At 46.3% G+C, this 20,901-nt stretch overlaps 1 protein-coding gene across 1 annotated transcript in view; it reads left to right on the top strand.

The window, feature by feature from the left end:
• Positions 1–6,233: 6,233 nt before the first annotated feature.
• HDAC1 (histone deacetylase 1) overlaps positions 6,234–20,901 on the top strand; it is a 45,104-nt gene continuing 30,436 nt past the window's right edge. Inside the window, exons 1-6 of the mRNA XM_069757040.1 lie at positions 6,234–6,376; positions 15,985–16,097; positions 18,459–18,576; positions 18,663–18,737; positions 19,737–19,875; positions 19,971–20,112. Of these exons, the coding sequence (XP_069613141.1) occupies positions 6,328–6,376; positions 15,985–16,097; positions 18,459–18,576; positions 18,663–18,737; positions 19,737–19,875; positions 19,971–20,112 (636 nt within the window). The 5' untranslated portion in view covers positions 6,234–6,327. The remainder of the gene's footprint in view (positions 6,377–15,984; positions 16,098–18,458; positions 18,577–18,662; positions 18,738–19,736; positions 19,876–19,970; positions 20,113–20,901) is intronic.

Genomic DNA, 20,901 nt, shown 5'->3' on the forward strand with positions numbered 1-20,901 from the left:
CGTCGGAAATAAGCTGGTCAAGCTTTTCGCCGAAAAGACACCCGCTTTGAAAAGGGAGAGAAATCAGGGATTTTTTAGAGGAAGAATCTGCGCGCCAATCTCTGAGCCAAAGGGCCCTTCTAATAGCGATGGCGTTGGAAGCCGCTGAAGCTGCGCAATTCGCCGCGTCGAGAGATGCGAACATAACATAATCACTGGCCATGGCTAGCTGCTTAGCCAGGTCCGCCATTTCAGAGGGGAGATCCTGCTCATTAATGGATTTCGCTAGGGCGTCCGCCCAGGAAACCATAGCCTTGGACACCCAAGCCGCGGCGAAGGAGGGAGACAGGGACGAGCCAGAGCCTTCGTACACAGAGCGAGCTAGAGAGTCTATCTGGCGTTCGGTGGGGCTCTTAATTGAAGCGCCCTCCGGGACTGAGAGAAGAGTCTTAGAAGCCAGGCGCGAGACCGGCGGATCTACAGTAGGGGGATCCGTCCAGTCTTTCACGAGATCAGCTGAGAAGGGATACTTGGAAACCAAGTCCTTCTTACCCGTGAAGCGCTTGTCTGGGCGCTCCCTGTGACGCCTGACTATATCCAGGAAGGCTGGATGAGAGGCAAAAGATTTGTGAGAACGCTTGGTTCTGGAAAAGGAGACCGCGTGTTCCGGAGCGGAATTAGAATCGTCATCCACCTTCAGTGCGTGATTGACTGCTACGATGAGGGAGTCAACCGTGGCTCTGAACTCCGGAGCCTCCGGATCCAAAGAAATTTCGGACTCATGTTCAGAGCCTTGAACGCTGCGAGCCCCCAAAGAGGGAGAACGAGAGGTGGAGCTGCCAGAGTCTGAATGGCGGGGTGAACGCTCAGGAGAGGTAGTACAGGTCCGTTTTCTGGACGACCGTGCCTCCTTAAGAGGAGAGCGGCCCCTGCTGGCCGACGATTCCCCTGCTATGGAGGGATCTCTTAGCACCTGTAGCGGATTGCCTCGTTCCCCGGGAGGATTTTGAATGGACTTGAAAGAAAACGAGAAACGAGGCGACCCACGGGGGGGGGGGGCTAGGTACGCCAGGGTCGGCGGCGGTGGAGGGCTCCTGGGCACATGGGGCATCGCAGGCAGAGCAGAGGGGAGAGCTTTGAGGCCTGGGAAGTGGGGCCTGGCAGGTGGTACACGCAGAAAAAAAGGTTGTATGCACCTTAGAGGATTTTTTAGACCTTGACTGCGACATGATGCTAATGCAGAAAAAATTACAGGGTCTATATGAGAGGGCGGCGCTGCAGAGGGGAGCTAACGATGTCTCCTTACCCCGGTCCTGTGTCCCGCTATCCAGGAGAGACGAACTGCTGAGAGATTCTCTCTGAGAAGAGGAAGCCGGCTGCACGTGGGCCACTGACGCACCAGAGATGCGACAGGCAGGAGCTGCGGCGCTGAGGAGAGGGACCAAGATGGCCACCGAGATCAGGAGGAGAGATCTCGGCGGCTGCGAGAAGCGCCAGGAGCGGGGGGCGGCGCCGCTGTGACACGTCTGGAGTGGGCGGAGCTTAACGGCGGCGACCAGCGGCTAGGCCGAAGCCGGGGGCTAAATTTGCGGCCTCGGCCCGGCGCGCGGTCGCAAGCGCCGGAAAAAGACAGGGACACCGCCCAATGAAGGAAAAACCGCCTGCAGATGGTGACCCAGGGATGAGGAGCCCTCCTGACCGCTGGCGACCCCACCCCCAAACCCCCCACCGGGCACTTACCCTGATATGGAGGTGAGAGGGTGCCAAGCATTAGGAACGGTGCAGGGGTTGGGAAGCCTTCTATCCACCGACCCCACGTGGGGGGTGGAGAGGAACCGTCCACCACCTGAGTCACAGTCACATTGGTGATGCAGTGTGGTGTGCACGGACGCCACGGGGATAAAGCCACTGTACAGCCGGAGGGTAGGACCTGGTGGACAGGGCAGATGTCCGGCAATAAAAAGGCCTGGCTGCAGAGGAGGATACTGGAGGTAAAAACACCAGTGCTCGTCTGTATAACAAAAGGGGAGATCGGGGCCCATTAGGGGAGAAACCGTCGCCCAAAAAAGGACAGCTCAGGCAGTGGCTCCCACGACGCAGGAGAGGATACGGTGAGGTGAAACTCCCGTGCTCGCCTGTTGTTGGTTCGGGGGAGATCGGACCTTAGAAGAATCCGTCGCCCCCTTCGTCCGGAATAGATAAAAGAAAAAAGAAAAAGAAAAAAGAGAAAAAACCCATAGGGGTTAAAAATCAGTGTGCCTCCTACGGACACTAAGCTTAAACTGGGTCTCTGGATGCCAGCATGAGGGTGTATACTGCAGGGGAGGAGCTAACCCTTTTTTGTCTCAGCTTAGTGTCAGCCTCCTAGTGACAGCAGCATAACCCATGGTCCTGTGTCCCCCAATGAGGCGAAGGAGAAATGTTATTTATTAACTATTTTTTGTGACATATCTCTCTGATTTAAGGGCATAAAAATACAAAGTTTGAAAATTGCAAAATTTTAAAAATTTTCGCCATATTTCCGTTTTTTTCATAAATAATCGCAAGTAATATCGAAGAAATGTTACCACTAACATGAAGTACAATATGTCACGAAAAAACAATCTCAGAATCAGCGGGATCCGTTGAAGCGTTCCAGAGTTATAACCTCATAAAGTGACAGTGGTCAGAATTGCAAAAATTGGCCTGGTCATTAAGTACCAAATTGGCTCTGTCACTAAGGGGTTAACCTTTCAGGTGTTTCACAGGAATTTTTGGAATGTTTAAATAAAAATGCATAGTGGATGCTTTCCTGAAACGGAACATTTAACTTTTTTTCACAAAAAATTTAATTCAGCTCCAATTTGTTTTATTTTACCAAGGGTAACAGGAGAAAATGGACCCCAAAAGCTGTTGTACAATTTGTCCCGAGTACGCCGATACCCCATATGTGGGGGTAAACCACTGTTTGGGTGCATGACAGAGCTCGGAAGCGAAGGAGGGCAATTTGACTTTTCAATGCAAAATTGACAGGAATTGAGATGGGACGCCATGTTGCGTTTGGAGAGCCACTGATGTGCCTAAACATTGAAACCCCCCACAAGTGACACCATTTTGGAAAGTAGACCCCCTAAGGAACTTATCTAGAGGTGTGGTGAGCACTTTGACCCACCAAGTGCTTCACTGAAGTTTATAATGCAGAACCGTAAAAATAAAAATCATATTTTTTCACAAAAATCATCTTTTTGCCCCCAATTTTTTATTTTACCAAGGGTAAGAGAAATTGGACCCCAAAGGTTGTTGTACAATTTGTCCTGAGTACGCTGATACTGCATATGTTGGGGTAAACCACTGTTTGGGCGCATGGGAGAGCTCGGAAGGGAAGGAGCGCCGTTTGACTTTTCAATGCAAAATTGACAGGAATTGAGATGGGACGCCATGTTGCATTTGGAGAGCCACTGATGTGCATAAACATTGAAACCCCCCACAAGTGACACCATTTTGGAAAGTAGACCCCCTAAGGAACTTATCTGGATGTGTGGTGAGCACTTTGACCCACCAAGGGCTTCACAGAACTTTATAATGCAGAGCCGTAAAAATAAAACAAAAATGTTTTCCCACAAAAATTATTTTTTAGCCCCCAGTTTTGTATTTTCCCGAGGGTAACAGGAGAAATTGGACCCCAAAAGTTGTCCAATTTGTCCTGAGTACGCTGATACCCCATATGTTGGGGTAAACCCCTGTTTGGGCACACGGGAGAGCTCGGAAGGGAAGGAGCGCTGTTTTACTTTTTCAACGCAGAATTGGCTGGAATTGAGATTGGACGCCATGTCGCGTTTGGAGAGCCCCTGATGTGCCTAAACAGTGGAAAACCCCAATTATAACTGAAATCCTAATCCAAACACACCCCTAACCCTAATCCCAACAGTAACCCTAACCACACCTCTAACCGATACACCCCTAACCCTAATCCCAACCCTATTCCCAACCATAAATGTAATCCAAACCCTAACTTTAGCCCCAACCCTAACTTTAGCCCCAACCCTAACTGTAGCCTTAACCCTAGGCTCAATTCTAGCCCTACCACTAATGAGAAAATGGAAATAAATACATTTTTTTTATTTTTCCCTAACTAAAGGGGTGACGAAGGGGGGTTTGATTTACTTTTATAGCGGGTTATTTAGCGGATTTTTATGATTGGCAGCCGTCACACACTGAAAGACGCTTTTTATTGCAAAAAATATTTTTTGCGTTAACATTTTGAGAGCTATATTTTTTCCGTATTTGAGTCCACTGAGTCATGCGAGGTCTTGTTTTTTGCGGGACAAGTTGACTTTTTATTGGTAACATTTTCGGGCACGTGACATTTTTTGATCGCTTTTTATTCCGATTTTTGTGAGGCAGAATGACCAAAAACCAGCTATTCATGAATTTCTTTTGGGGGAGGCGTTTATACCATTCCGCGTTTGGTAAAATTGATAAAGCAGTTTTATTTTTCGGGTCAGTACGATTGCAGCGATACCTCATTTATATCATTTTTTTTATGTTTTGGCGCTTTTTATACGATAAAAACTATTTTATAGAAAAAATTATTTTTGCATCGCTTTATTCGGAGGACTATAACTTTTTTATTTTTTTGCTGATGATGCTGTATGGCGGCTCGTTTTTAGCGGGACAAGATGACGTTTTCAGCGGTACCATGGATATTTATATCCGTCTTTTTGATCGCGTGTTATTCCACTTTTTGTTCGGCGGTATGATAATAAAGCGTTGGTTTTTGCCTCTTTTTTTTTGAGCAGGCACTTGGTAAGCCACCTCCCTCCCTGCAGGACCCGGATGCCGTGGCCATTTTGGATCCGGCCTGCTGCAGGGATGTGGGGCTCCCTGTTCTATATGTATGCACTGTGGTATCAGTGGCCCAAAGGCATTTAACTCCTTAAAATTATCAGTTACGTATTCAGATGTGTGAAAATGGGCTGTGTGCCCACTTTGATGCCAGTTCTGATGCGCTGGTATATGCGAGTCCCATATGCCAGTCCCGTATGCGCTGTGGTATCAGTGGCCCAAAGGCATTTAACCCCTTAAAAACATGTTACTTATTCAAACCTGCGAAAATGTGGGCCAGGCTGGAGGGACCTGGAATTGATGCAGGGAATCACTGTCTGTGTTTTTTATGTATCAGATCAGTGGCCCAAAGTCATTTAACTCCTTAAAAACATCAGTTACTTATTCAAATGGCAAAAATTGACTGCCCACTTTGATGCCAGTTCTGATGCCCAGAACCCATGTGGGCCAGGCTGGAAATAACTGGTTTGGATGTGGGGCGCCCTGTTCTGTATGTCTGCAGTGTGAGATCAGTGGCCCAAAGGCATTTAACCCTTTCTTCAGCGCTCTTTGGTGCCCATTTTTATGCCAGTTTTATTGTTTTTGCAGCCGTTTTTAAGCGTATTCACATCAGGGCACCTCACTGCATTGTCGTTTGTTAATGTGCTTATTTTTTATTGTTAAACCTATAAAAAAAAACAGAAAAGAAAAAATTGCCGAAAAAGAAACTGTCGAATAAGAAACCAACTTCAGCTCCTAATAAGAAACCAACTTCAGCTCCGAATAAGAAACCAACTTCAGCCTTGTGCCAAAACCAGGGGTGGAACAAATAGAGGAAAAGTATAATAGAAACATATGCACCACTTCTGTATTTATCACCCACTCCTGGTTTGGGCTTACAAATACTGATGTAAAATACTGACCAAATACTGAACGTGTCAACATGGCCTCTGGCTGCAGAATTACCACAAGCTCTGTAAATACTGACCAAAAGTGGCTGTGCGCTTTATATAAAAAAGGGACTAATTGCATAAGCATGAAACCACAGCTACAGCTATATTGTGACTTGCCCTCTGACCTACTTGCACCTAAACTAGTAATATATCATTGCTCTGTAACGAGATCCGGTTCGTCGTGCCCTCACTGCCACACAGAGGGCGGGAACGGACTCTCGCGATAACTTGCGATGCATGCTAACTTGGGCACACGATTTACAGCTACAGTTCCTCCTAACTTGTTTTCAGATGGCGGAGAAGATCCGCCTACCCATTGTCCGATCTCACTGCTTATTGGCCTGTCAGCTGTCCATCTAAATGCCGACTCCCGAGTCAGTGCTTGGATTGGCAGAGACGTTAACTTTGTTCTTATCTGCAAAGTGCACGGAAGGCTCCGCCTTCTTATTGTTCGATCCGATCGTTCATTGGTCGGAGAACTGTCCGTCGAATCCGGACTCTGGGAGCCGTGTGGGGATTGGCTGAGTCAGTCTAGCACGTAGGCGGACGCTGGGTCGCAGAGCAGGAGTGGATCCGGAGCCCAGGAAGGAAAATGGCGTACACCCAGGGAACAAAGAAGAAAGTGTGCTATTATTACGATGGTAAGAGGGCGCGGAGGGTACGCAGTGAATGGAGGGGGCAGTGCTGTGGTGGGAGAGTGAAGGGCGCTCCGGGAGCCAGAACCGGGCACGGAATTGGCGGGGTCTGCGGGAGGTAGCGTGGTCCGGGCAGGAAGTGGGCTGCAGGGAGCGGGAGGGACTGGATGTGCCCCTAGGGGTTACCCTGTGTACTGTGCAGGACTTGGGTAACTGCAGCAGTGGGTCATAGTGACTGGTTTCCACGATGGGCACTTAAAGGGGCTCTCTGGGGAAATGTTCTATCCCCTTTGTTAGCAGTCAGGTGTGTATATGTGGTGAGCGCAGTAACGTAGTCCTATGACCGGCGGATCGGGGCAGTAACAAGGCGAGGGTCAGAGCGAGGCCCTATAGTCTCATTCTTTAAGAAAAGGTGACCCCTCCCCCCCACTGTGATTCGCCAGGTCATGTGACCCTAGCGCACCACTGAAGATGGCGATTGGGGAGAATATTACTCACTAGATGCTGGCCCGATTCTAACGCATCGGGTATTCTAGAATATGTATGTATATAGCAGCCACATAGTATATAGGAGTACTACGTGGCCTGTGGTATATACACCATGTGGCTGCTATATACATACATATTCTAGAATACCCGATGCGTTAATATTGCCCACGCAGTATATGGCACAGCCCACGCAGTATATGGCACAGCCCACGCAGTATATGGCACAGCCCACGCAGTATATGGCACAGCCCACGCAGTATATAGCAGCCACGCGGTATCTGACACAGCCCACGTAGTATTTAGCAGTGTGGGCACCATATCCCTGTTAAAAAAATAAAAAAAATAGTTATATACTCACCCGGCGGGATCCAGCGGACCTCTGGCGATGCGCGCGGTTGCCGCCATCTTGCGTTCCCAGGATGCAGGGAGTATGGATTACTGCTGGGAGTATGGAGCAAGCTCCGAGCACTGACTGCGGGGAGTAGGGAGGGACTAATCGGACTGTGTCCGTCGCTGATTGGTCGCGGCAGCCATGACAGGCAGCTGGCGAGACCCATCAGCGACTTGGATTCCATGACAGACAGAGGCCGCAACCAATGAATATCTGTGACAGAAGGACAGACAGAAAGATGGAAGTGACCCTTAGACAATTATGTAGTAGATACACACCTTATTGCTATCCATGAAAGCGAAAAATAAAACATTTCATCGGCATGGTCACTGAAAGGGTTATTCCGGTATAGAGAAATGGTTATGGATTATCCACAGCATACGTAATGCTGGTCCGATCACTGAGACCCTCCAATTGCCAGGACAGGGGCCTCTGAGCTCATATCTTGGATCCTCGCTGATCTGTGTTCACACCCGTTCATCATCAGACTGAAGAGCAGTTGTGCAAACTCTGGTCCTCACACTTCCGACACAATCCATCATCCGGCCGCACATTTGTGGTATTTCATAGTGACCGTTCAGATGAATGGGTCGTAATGTCATCTGTGAGTGCCATGCATCTGCTGGAGAATGGGGGGCAGCCATAACCCCACGTACTGAGGGCTCTACTATCACACCATAGAGAGTGGCTCCTCTAATTGGTGCTGCTCCACTAAATCTGGAACCGCTTTTCTTTTCTTTTTTCTTGTGTCCTTCCACTCCAAACTTATTCACGCTGGTAATAAGGATATGTTTCGTTTAAAAAAAAAAAAAACAACTGGGTATATACGCCAAGTTAGTTGTAAATTAGCATATTTATTTTCGGGCGGCATAACTTTGGAATGGAGCGGCACAAAAAGAAAAAAAATCCATAATCGATGGAGCAGCAGGGTTTGGAGGACAGTCTCCATTTAACCCCTTCATGACCCAGCCTATTTTGACCTTAAAGACCTTGCCGTTTTTTGCAATTCTGACCAGTGTCCCTTCATGAGGTAATAACTCAGGAACGCTTCAATGGATCCTAGCGGTTCTGAGATTGTTTTTTCGTGACATATTGGGCTTCATGTTAGTGGTAAATTTAGGTCAATAAATTCTGTGTTTATTTGTGATAAAAACGGAAATTTGGCGAAAATTTTGAAAATTTCGCAATTTTCACATTTTGAATTTTTATTCTGTTAAACCAGAGAGTTATGTGACACAAAATAGTTAATAAATAACATTTCCCACACGTCTACTTTACATCAGCACAATTTTGGAAACAAAATTTTTTTTTGCTAGGAAGTTATAAGGGTTAAAATTTGACCAGCGATTTCTCATTTTTACAACGAAATTTACAAAACCATTTTTTTTAGGGACCACCTCACATTTGAAGTCAGTTTGAGGGGTCTATATGGCTGAAAATACCCAAAAGTGACACCATTCTAAAAACTGCACCCCTCAAGGTGCACAAAACCACATTCAAGAAGTTTATTAACCCTTCAGGTGCTTCACAGCAGCAGAAGCAACATGGAAGGAAAAAATAAACATTTAACTTTTTAGTCACAAAAATGATTTTTCAGCAACAATTTTTTTATTTTCCCAATGGTAAAAGGAGAAACTGAACCACGTACGTTGTTGTCCAATTTGTCCTGAGTACGCTGATACCTCATATGTGGGGGTAAACCACTGTTTGGGCGCACGGCAGGGCTTGGAAGGGAAGGAGCGCCATTTGACTTTTTGAATGAAAAATTGGCTGCACTCTTTAGCGGACACCATGTCACATTTGGAGAGCCCCCGTGTGCCTAAAAATTGGAGCTCCCCCACAAGTGACCCCATTTTGGAAACTAGACGCCCCAAGGAACTTATCTAGATGCATAGTGAGCCCTTTAAACCCCCAGGTGCTTCACAAATTGATCCGTAAAAATGAAAAAGTACTTTTTTTTTCACAAAAAAATTCTTTTAGCCTCAATTTTTTCATTTTCACATGGACAACAGGATAAAATGAATCCTAAAATTTGTTTGGCAATTTCTCCTGAGTACACCGATACTTCACATGTGGGGGTAAACCACTGTTTGGGCACATGGTAAGGCTCGGAAGGGAAGGAGCGCCATTTGACTTTTTGAATGAAAAATTATCTCCATCGATAGCGGACACCATGTCGCGTTTGGAGAGACCCTGTGTGCTTAAACATTGGAGCTCCCCCACAAGTGACCCCATTTTGGAAACTGGACCCCCCAAGGAACTTATCTAGATGCCTAGTGAGCACTTTAAACCCTCAGGTGCTTCACAAATTGATCCGTAAAAATGAAAAAGTACTTTTTTTTCACAAAAAATTTATTTTCGCCTCAATTTTTTCATTTTCACATGGGCAATAGGATAAAATGGATCCTAAAATTTGTTGAGCAATTTCTCCCGAGTACGCCGATACCTCATATGTGGGGGTAAACCACTGTTTGGGCACACGGCAGGGCTCGGAAGGGAAGGCGCGCCTTTTAACTTTTTGAATGGAAAATTAGCTCCAATTGTTAGCGGACACCATGTCGCATTTGGAGAGCCCCTGTGTGCCTATGCAATGGAGCTCCCCCACAAGTGACCCCATTTTGGAAACTAGACCCCCCAAGGAACTTATCTAGATGCATACTGAGCACTTTAAACCCCCAGGTGCTTCACAGAAGTTTATAATGCAGAGCCATGAAAATAAAAAATAATTTTTCTTTTCTCAAAAATGATTTTTTAGCCTGGAATTTCCTATTTTGCCAATGGTAATAGGAGAAATTGGACCACAAATGTTGTTGTCCAGTTTGTCCTGAGTATGCAGATACCCCATATGTGGGGGTAAACCACTGTTTGGGCGCACGGCAGGGCTCAGAAGGGAAGGCACGCCATTTGGCTTTTTAAATGGAAAATTATCTCCAATCATTAGCGGACACCATGTCGCGTTTGGAGAGCCCCTGTGTGCCTAAACATTGGAGATCCCCCACAAATTACCCCATTTTGGAAACTAGACCCCCAAAGGAACTAATCTAGATGTGTAGTGAGCACTTTGAACCCTCAAGTGCTTCACAGAAGTTTATAACGCAGAGCCATGAAAATAAAAAAAAAAAAATATTTTCTCAAAAATGAATTTTAGCCCGCAATTTTTTATTTTCCCAAGGGTAACAGGAGAAATTTGACCCCAAAAGTTGTTGTCCAGTTTCTCCTGAGTACGCTGATACCCCATATGTGGGGGTAAACCACTGTTTAGGCACATGCTGGGGCTCGGAAGTGAAGTAGTGACGTTTTGAAATGCAGACTTTGATGGAATGCTCTGCGGACGTCACGTTGCGTTTGCAGAGCCCCTGATGTGGCTAAACAGTAGAAACCCCCCACAAGTGACCCCATTTTGGAAACTAGACCCCGAAAGGAACTTATCTAGATGTGAGGTGAGCACTTTGAACCCCCAAGTGCTTCACAGAAGTTCATAACACAGAGCAGTGAAAATAATAAATACGTTTTCTTTCCTCAAAAATAATTTTTTAGCCCAGAATTTTTTATTTTCCCAAGGGTTACAGGAGAAATTGGACCACAAAAGTTGTTGTCCAGTTTCTCCTGAGTACGCTGATACCCCATGTGTGGGGGTAAACCACTGTTTGGGCACACGTGGGGGCTCAGAAGGGAAGTAGTGACTTTTGAAATGCAGACTTTGATGGAATGGTCTGCGGGCGTCACATTGCGTTTGCAGAGCCCCTGGTGTGCCTAAACAGTAGAAACCCCCCACAAGTGACCCCATTTTGGAAACTAGACCCCCAAAGGAACTTATCTAGATGTGTGGTGAGCACTTTCAACCCCCAAGTGCTTTACAGAAGTTTATAACGCAGAGCCGTGAAAATAAAAAATCATTTTTCTTTCCTCAAAAATGATGTTTTAGCAAGCAATTTTTTATTTTCTCAAGGGTAACAGAAGAAATTGGACCCCAGTAATTGTTGCGCAGTTTGTCCTGAGTATGCTGGTACCCCATATGTGGGGGTAAACCACTGTTTGGGCACACGTCGGGGTTCGGAAGTGAGGGAGCACCATTTGAATTTTTGAATACAAGATTGGCTGGAATCAATGGTGGCGCCATGTTGCGTTTGGAGACCCCCTGAAGTGCCTAAACAGTGGAAACCCCTCAATTCTACCTCCAACACACCCCTAACCCTTATCCCAACTGTAGCCGTAACCCTAATCACAACCCTAACCCCAACACACCCCTAACCACAACCCTAACCCCAACACACCCCTAACCCTAACCACAACCCTAATTCCAACCCAACTCTAAGGCTATGTGCCAACGTTGCGGATTCGTATGAGATTTTTCAGCATCATTTTTGAAAAATCCGCGGGTAAAAGGCACTGCGTTTTACCTGTGGATTTACCGTGGATTTCCAGTGTTTTTTGTGCGGATTTCACCTGTGGATTCCTATTGAGGAACAGGTGTAAAACGCTGCGGAATCCGCACAAAGAATTGGCATGCTGCGGAAAATACAACGCAGCGTTCCCGCGCGGTATTTTCTGCACCATGGGCACAGCGGATTTGGTTTTCCATATGTTTACATGGTACTGTAAACCCGATGGAACACTGCTGCGGATCCGCAGCGGCCAATCCGCACCGTGTGCACATAGCCTAATTCTAAAGGTATGTGCACACGCTGCGGAAAACGCTGCGGATCCGCAGCAGTTTCCCATGAGTGTACAGTTCAATGTGAACCTATGGGAACCAAAAATCGCTGTACACATGCTGCGGAAAAACTGCACGGAAACGCAGCGGTTTACATTCCGCAGCATGTCACTTCTTTCTGCGGATTCCGCAGCGGTTTTAGAACTGCTCCAATAGAAAATCGCAGTTGTAAAACCGCAGTGAAATGCGCAGAAAAACCGCGGTAAATCCACGATAAATCGGCAGCGGTTTAGCACTGTGGATTTTTCAAATCCGCTGCGGAAAAATCCGCATAGGACCAGAATACGTGTGCACATACCGAAACCCTAACCCTAGCCCTAACCCTACCCCTAACCCTAGCCCTAGCCCTACCCCTACCCCTACCCCTACCCCTAGCCCTAACCCTACCCCTAACCCTAACCCTACCCCTAACCCTACCCCTAACCCTAACCCTAGTTCTTACCCCAACCTTAGTGAAAAAAAAAAAAATTCTTTATTTTTTTTATTGTCCCTATCTATGGGGGTGACAAAGGGGGGGGGTCATTTACTATTTTTTTATTTTGATCACTGAGATAGGATATATCTCAGTGATCAAAATTCACTCTGGAACGAATCTGCCGGGCGGCAGATTCGGCGGGCGCACTGCACATGCGCCCGCCATTTTGGAAGATGGCGGCGCCCAGGAAAGAAGACGGACGGACCTCGGGCGGCCAGGTAAGTATAAGGGGGGGGAGATCAGGGCACGGGGGGGGCGTCGGAGCACGGGGGGGTGGATCGGATCATGGGGGGGGTGGATCGGAACACGGGAGGGAGGATTGGAGCACGGGGAAGGATTGGAGCACGGGGTGAGGGATCGCTGTGCGGGGGGGGTGGATCGGAGCACGGGGGGGGGGTCGCTGTGTGCGGGGGGGGGATCGGAGTGTGGGGGGGTTTGATTGCAGCACAGGGGGTGTGATTGGTGCACGGGGAAGCGGACAGGAGGACGGGGGAGCGGAGCACAGGACGGAGGGGAGCGGACCACAGATCGGGGGGCTGGGGGGGCGATCGGAGGAGTGGGGTGGGTGCACATAAGTGTTTCCAGCCATGGCCGATGATATTGCAGCATCGGCCATGGCTGGATTGTAATATTTCACCAGTTTTTTAGGTGAAATATTACAAATCGCTCTGATTGGCAGTTTCACTTTCAACAGCCAATCAGAGCGATCGTAGCCACGAGGGGGTGAAGCCACCCCCCCTGGGCTAAACTACCACTCCCCCTGTCCCTGCAGATCGGGTGAAATGGGAGTTAACCCTTTCACCCGGCCTGCAGGGACGCGATCTTTCCATGACGCATATGCTGCGTCATGGGTCGGAATGGCACCGACTTTCATGACGCAGCGTATGCGTCAAAGGTCGGGAAGGGGTTAATTGTGGAAGGTCCTGTAAGCAGTGTGTACTTACTGCACATAAAGCAGAAATGGCGCCACAGAGCTCCTCAGGGGTGGTGCTGATGACTGCTGCAGCAGATGTCTGCTATCACGTGCATAACTGGAAGGTGTCGTAGCTGCTGATCACACATGTATCCTGACAGACATCTGCCTAGCAAAGTCATTAGAGCCTCTGTCCTTCCAATGTGGAAGGGAGCAGCACTGGAGTGTCCCTTTATCTTTTCTTCCTGTGACAGAATGCTTGTTCTGGCTGCCATATCTCCCATACTGCAATGAGAACTGTACCTGTGTGGGTGACTAAATTGGGGTTAAACACCCATTAAACACTTGTACACGTCTGTGCCATGGTGTCGGCAGTCATGTTTCCGGGGCTCACGTGAGGTTGCTGCATCACATACGCTCTGTGCCAAATTGATGCTGGCGTCACTGTCCCCATCAGCAGGCCGTCAGGGCTGCGATTGCTCTTCGACTTTTTGATGTTGGCTTTTTCCGAATGCGGGGACAGTGACGCCAGCGCTGATTGGGCACAGTGCTCACATGACGTGACAACCTCACATGAGCTCCAACGCTGCTGGAACTGCTAAAACCAAAACCTGAAATGGACGAGCCAGAAACTAACCCCTATGTTCTTGGATTTTTAAGACCGTTTATTGAAGAAAATCCCGGAATTTCTCACCCAGTTTGGATGCACTTATCTGCTGCTTACATATGCGTTAGAGAAGTCAGTTAAACTAGCTGATATCAGTGGGATCGGCCAACAATCTTTACATACAGACTCTCCAACAGATGATATTGGGAGGCAATAAGTATCAGTAGCATTATGACTTGCCCTATCCATTTGTTCTGTAGGCTCCCAGATGCTTCGTTAGGCCTCAATCAGAGATCCGTGTTTCTCACGTAGGAGAAAAACAGACTCATTATTTTGATCAGTGCATTTTTCTCGTACATGGAGAAAAGTCCCCACGTGCCTCTTTTGGCAGTTTGTATTTTTGAGTTTGCTGCGATATTTGTGGATGGTCAGCAAAAGGATTTCTGTTTGCCAAGTGTATCATCTAAAGATGGATGAATCTGAAAATGTACCGTACTTTATTTTGTAAGCATGTGGATTTCCTACATTCCTATAAGATAGTTATGCCTCCATTTATCTTTTGACTGTCCTAATTTCACCCTACCTTCTTGGAAAGAGTTTAAAATCCACTGCCAGACTCTATCATCTTTGTCAATCTCCTGACAGAGCAAAGGGAGCACCCTAATTCCTATTGGTGTTATCTTATGTGTCTGTGCATTACATAATAGCAGAACCTGCCACTTTCAGCGGGGTCAGCTTACCATCTAACATGTATGAAGAGACCTCCCAATTGTTCCCTGGCAGACATGTTACGGGAGAAATGGATCCAGGCTGTTTTAGTTCAGCAGCCGATCATCTACCATTTGCTCTCAACGCAGGAACTTTTGGCCCCTGAGGGTCCTTATGTAAGGCATGGAGGGGAGCAGAGGGTGTCCGCAAAGGCCTGATAGCTGTGTAAGCGTCCCATAGACATTAGATATGTATGGAGCCTAGATTTCTTTTTTGTTCCCATTCTAGTGATAATTGATGATGCAGTAGGGACAATTCTAAACATTAGGGCATTTTTGGTATTCCCCATTTCTTGTTAGTCCTTTTTTGTGTAACAAGTGTTTTTATAGGACAAGTCACCTGCCCGCAATCACTTTTTAAGAAACTTCCTGGCTATCTTAGTTCTTTCATTATGCTTCTAGAAAAAAATAATATATCATTGTTCTCACTTCTTGCCATTTACTCTTGGAAGACATTTCCCCCCCTAGTCGGATCAAAACATATTGTGCAGTAGAACAGAAAAAGCCAAAGTCCAACAGCAGTTCTAAATGATGCCAAGATAAGATGACTCCACCCCCACACGCCTATTACAATTCTTATAAACCCACAATACCATATAAGATGAGATCTACACACAAGGAATGGAAGAAGAAACCTGTTCAAAAACCAACATGCTCCTAACTGTTGTTTTGGGCCCTACAATAGTCCCTGGGAGCCCAGGCGGTCTCAACTCTGTCCAAACTCGCATTCCATAAGACTGCCGTGCTCCATCCAGCAGGTGTCGGGTAATCTAGATAGATATGCTAAAGGGGCGTCAACAGCGATATTCCCATTATTGGCCCCATGCTTCCTGACCCTACAGCGTCTGCAATCAGTTACCTGCTACAGACATTGATTGGCAGCGTAGTCACAAGTTTATGTTGGAATATCATCACTGGAACAGGAAATACAGAACATTTCCAGGAACTCGTAGAATCATCAGAATTAGATTGGCAAGCAATGGGGATGATTTTTTTTTTGTAAATTGTTCTGTCTTTTAGAAATGTAGTGTGTGTGATTCCAGTGCAGCTCTGGTCCTCTCCATCACGTGACCACATTTGTCTTTTTCTGCAGAGCTCAGAATTTGGCTCGGGTTCACATAGAGAAATTGATCCTTGTAAGATCTATATGTGCATTTGATATCCTATAATGACTAGTGATAATCACGCACAATGGAAGTGAATGTGAAACTCGAGCTTTTCTCTCTCGTAATATGTCTTGTTTTGTGTCATTTCTTAGGGGACGTTGGCAATTATTACTATGGACAGGGACATCCCATGAAGCCGCACAGAATTCGTATGACACACAATCTGCTTTTGAACTATGGCCTCTACCGCAAGATGGAAATCTATGTAAGTTTTTTATGTAAATGTTAAAGGGATGAGGTCACTTGCTTATTAGCAGGGGTCAATTCAAGGATATTGTACAATGTCCATGTAAGTTGTGTGCAGTTTGTGATTATACAAACCGTCTATTAATTTTGGAAATGCTGGTTAAGAGGCTTGCATCTCACAAATGGCAACTTCAGCAGGCTTTTGGTCCAAGACTATTATATGAAATACCTATGATGATAATTTCACTTCACTGCAGTCTATTTAAAACTGAACACTGACTTGCATTGTGACTAGTGATGAGTGCACGTGCTGGATAAGGTGTTATCTGAGCATGCTTAATTGCTAACCAAGTGTCTTCGGCGTGCTCCAAAAATGTTTTGAGTTCCTGCAACTGTATTTCTCTCAGCTTTTCGACAGCTGCAACACATGCAGGCACTACCTATTTGTTAGGCAATCCCTGGGCTGTTCTACAGCCGCAACAGACCCAAGACATGCAGGCGCGGGGACTCAAGCGTATTTTTTGAGCACGCCAAAGACACTCTGTTAGCACTTGAGCATGCTCAGATAACACCTTATCCTAGCACGTGCGCTCATCACTAATTGTGGTTATAGCACCACCTATTGGCTTCAACTCAAGGTCTGGATGTAAAGGACTGTATCGGTATGCAAATTCCTATATGCAGCTGCCGCCTCCACTTAGCTGGTTGCGGATGGACTGGGTCTGAGCACCAGTAGTAAATGGCTGAGTTCACTGTGTAATATACATGTAATACCGTATAGCTCGATTTGTACCATGTTTATATTCATGTATTCCATACAAGTTCATTTGACCCAATAAAACATTAAAATAAATTTATATTTATATGTTTTGATTATTGGACCAAAGTTAACTTGTCAGATGCTAATGATGTGAGCAGGGCTGCGGAGTTTGTAAGCTAAACCTCTGACTCCACAGCCCTGGATGTGAGTGCTGTGTGCTGACTTCAGCAGTGCTTCTACTTGGCAATCATTGGCAGTCTGATCTAGGCGCACTCCTATTGCTGAAAGCTAGGTGCAGTGTAGATGCTCGTGTCATACTTGACATTGACAGCTCAGTATGTCTCGCTTTAGAGCATGCTCTGTATGACAAGACATTGGTGTACAGTGAATGTTAGAAAGAAAATCGAACATTCGGTATTAGATGACGTTAAAGGTACCATCACACTCAGCAACTTTGCAACGAGAATGACCACAATCTGTGACATTGCAGCGTCCTGGATAGCGATCTCGTTGTGTTTGACATGCAGCAGCGATCTGGATCCCGCTGTGCCATCACTGGTCGGAGCTAGAAGTCCAGAACTTTATTTGGTCGCTAGATCGGCGTGTATCGTCATGTTTGACATCAAAAGCAACGACGCCAGCAACGTTTTTACATGGAGCGAGAACAATTAGTGAGTCGCCGTTACGTCACTGGATCGCTCCTGCATCGTTCTGGAGTTGCTGTGTTTGACGTCTCTACAGCGACCTAAACAGCGACGCTCCAGCAATCTAGTTTAGGTCGGATCGTTGTCTATATTGCTGGAGCGTCGCTAAATGTGACGGTACCTTAAGGGTACCGTCACACAGTGTCATTTTGATCGCTACGACGGTAGGATTCGTGACGTTCCAGCGATATCCATACGATATCGCTGTGTCTGGCACGCAGCAGCGATCAGGGATCCTGCTGAGAATCGTACGTCGTAGCAGATCGTTTGGAACATTATTTCGTCGCCGGATCTCCCGCTGTCATCGCTAGATCGGTGTGTGTGACACCAATCTAGCGATGCGTTCGCTTGTAACCAGGGTAAACATCGGGTTACTAAGCGCAAGGCCGCGCTTAGTAACCCGATGTTTATCCTGGTTACCATCGTAAATGTAAAAAAAAAAAAAAATCAGTACATACTTACATTCCGGTGTCCGTCAGGTCCCTTGCCGTCTGCTTCCCGCACTCACTGACTGCCGGCCGTAAAGTGAAAGCAGAGCACAGCGGTGACGTCACCGCTGTGCTTTCACTTTACGGCCGGCAGTCAGTGAGTGCGGGAAGCAGATGGCAAGGGACAGACACCGGAATGTAAGTATGTAGTGTTTGTTTTTTTACGCTGGTAACCAGGGTAAACATCGGGTTACTAAGCGCGGTCCTGCGCTTAGTAACCCGATGTTTACCCTGGTTACCCGGGGACCTCGGCATCGTTGGTCGCTGGAGAGCTGTCTGTGTGACAGCTCTCCAGCAACCACACTACGACTTACCAACGATCACGGCCAGGTCGTATCGCTGGTCGTGATCGTTGGTAAATCGTATAGTGTGACGGTACCCTAAGACTGTAGGCAATAAGTTGCTAATCTTCTTTTGTTCTTTATCAGAGACCCCACAAAGCCAATGCAGAAGAGATGACGAAATATCACAGTGACGATTACATCAAATTTTTACGCTCTATCAGGCCAGACAACATGTCCGAGTACAGCAAGCAGATGCAGAGGTGTAAGTGCCAACCATAAGCCCCTGCAGTAAAGTACATTTGTTACTTTGAGCTGATAAGCAATGTTTTCCTTTTCTCTTCTCTACAGTTAATGTTGGGGAGGATTGTCCGGTATTTGATGGATTGTTTGAGTTCTGCCAGTTGTCGGCAGGAGGCTCCGTAGGTAAGTTTTTCATTTTTTTTTTAATAGAGAACCTGTCCTAATTGTGGGCAGCATGATTTATTGACATGTGCCCTGATTCCATGAAGTATTAGGCTACTTTCACACTAGCGTCGTACGACGCACGTCGCAATGCGTCTTTTTGCAGAAAAAACGCATCCTGCAAAGTTGTCTGCAGGATGCTTTTTTTTCTCCATAGGCTTGTATTAGCGACGCATTGCCACACGTCGCAACCGTCTTGCGACGGTTGCGTCGTGTTGTGGCGGACCGTCGGCACCAAAAAACGTTGCTTGTAACGTTTTTTGGTGCGTTGTCCGCCATTGGAACTCCGCCCCCTCCTCCCCGCAACTCTCAATGGGGCAGCGGATGCGTTGTAATAATGCATCCGCTGCCCCCGTTGTGCTGCGTTGTCACAGGATGCGTCGGTACGTCAGCCCGACGCACTGCGATTGACCGACGCTAGTGTGAAAGTAGCCTTGGCTATAAAGTACAGAGCTCGGCTATATCTGGCTGTCTCGTAGTAAATGAAGGGAATGAAGATTCTCAACCTCACCTTCTTCAGGCAGATGGGGCTCTCCAGAGACGCGTTCTCGGGGTCACTAGGTGCCCCAGTGGACGGACCTCCAGCGATCAATAAGTTCCCACCAACTCTATTTGTTGGGCTTAGCTTATGTATGACGTGGCCGGTCAGGACGGTAAGGGGTTGTGATTACAGCATGTAAGGCCACACTGCTTTGGGATACTCACCCACCGACTGTAATTTTTTTCTGTGCCGACTTCATTAAAGGAACTTTTTCTGATACGATAATGGCCAAGTACGGACTGTGCTTATATGAGCTAGATTGGGATTAGTATTGTAATGGGGTGCTATGTATGAAGAGTCCGCTGAGCCTTTATTTGCAGTCTGTCTGTTCACATAAATGGGGAGAGCTGGCATTTTACAACGAAGATTTCTCTAACGCATGGCAATAAGGACTCATGGGTTTTATTTTTTATTGGCAGCAAGTTCTGTGAAATTAAACAAGCAGCAAACAGACATTGCTGTAAATTGGGCAGGTGGACTACATCACGCCAAGAAGTCTGAAGCCTCAGGATTTTGTTACGTCAATGACATTGTCCTTGCTATCCTGGAACTGTTAAAGTATGTATGCCCTATAGTAAATTATTATTATTTTTTACATACTGGTGTTTTCTTTATTTATGCAGACATCTAATGTTATATTTTCCTGGTTCTAGATATCATCAGCGGGTACTGTATATCGATATTGATATTCATCATGGCGACGGTGTGGAGGAAGCCTTTTATACCACTGACAGAGTCATGACTGTTTCTTTTCATAAATATGGGGAATATTTTCCAGGCACTGGGGACTTAAGAGTGAGTATGAGACCTACCGATCGAAGGCTCTTGGATCATTACATGAATGCATTTAGTTGCCAATGTTTGGGGATCATTTTTACACTTTTGACATTAAAAAAAAAATTAAAATATGAATTATAAGATTAAATGTTAGCTGTGAATACTCGCCTTAACCCCATTGACAACCTTGTGATTTTTTTTTTTTTTTTTTTCTCACTTTCATTCTCCTTCTTCCCAGAGCCATAACTTTTTTTTTTTTTACATATTTTTCCTGTCAATACGGCCATGTGAGGGCTTGTTTTTTTGCTGGACGAGTTGTACTTTTGAATGACACCATTGATTTTTACCATGTAGTGTACTGGAAAACGGGGAAAAAAAATTCCAAGTGCGGTGAAATTATAAAAAAAAGTGGAAATTTTTACAATATTCACTAAATGCTAAAACTGACCTGCCATTATGATTCCTCAGGTCAGTACAAGTATTGAGATAGCAAATATGTAGGTTCTTTTTTTAAGTGGTTAAAAAGACACGTACATTTTTGGGATCTGGGGCTGTGTGAGGACTTTTTTTTTTTTTTCTTTTTTCGCATAGCTGATCTTTCTATTGATGCCATATACTACGTGGCTGGGCAATGTACTACGTGGCTGGGCAATGTACTACGTGGCTGGGCAATGTACTACGTGGCTGGGCAATGTACTACGTGGACGTGCATATTCTAGAATACCCGATGCGTTAGAATCGGGCCACCATCTAGTGTGTGTGTATATATATATATATATATATATATATATATATATATATATATAT

This window comes from Ranitomeya imitator, chromosome 3, assembly GCF_032444005.1.
Source record: "Ranitomeya imitator isolate aRanImi1 chromosome 3, aRanImi1.pri, whole genome shotgun sequence".
Taxonomy (NCBI): domain Eukaryota; kingdom Metazoa; phylum Chordata; class Amphibia; order Anura; family Dendrobatidae; genus Ranitomeya; species Ranitomeya imitator.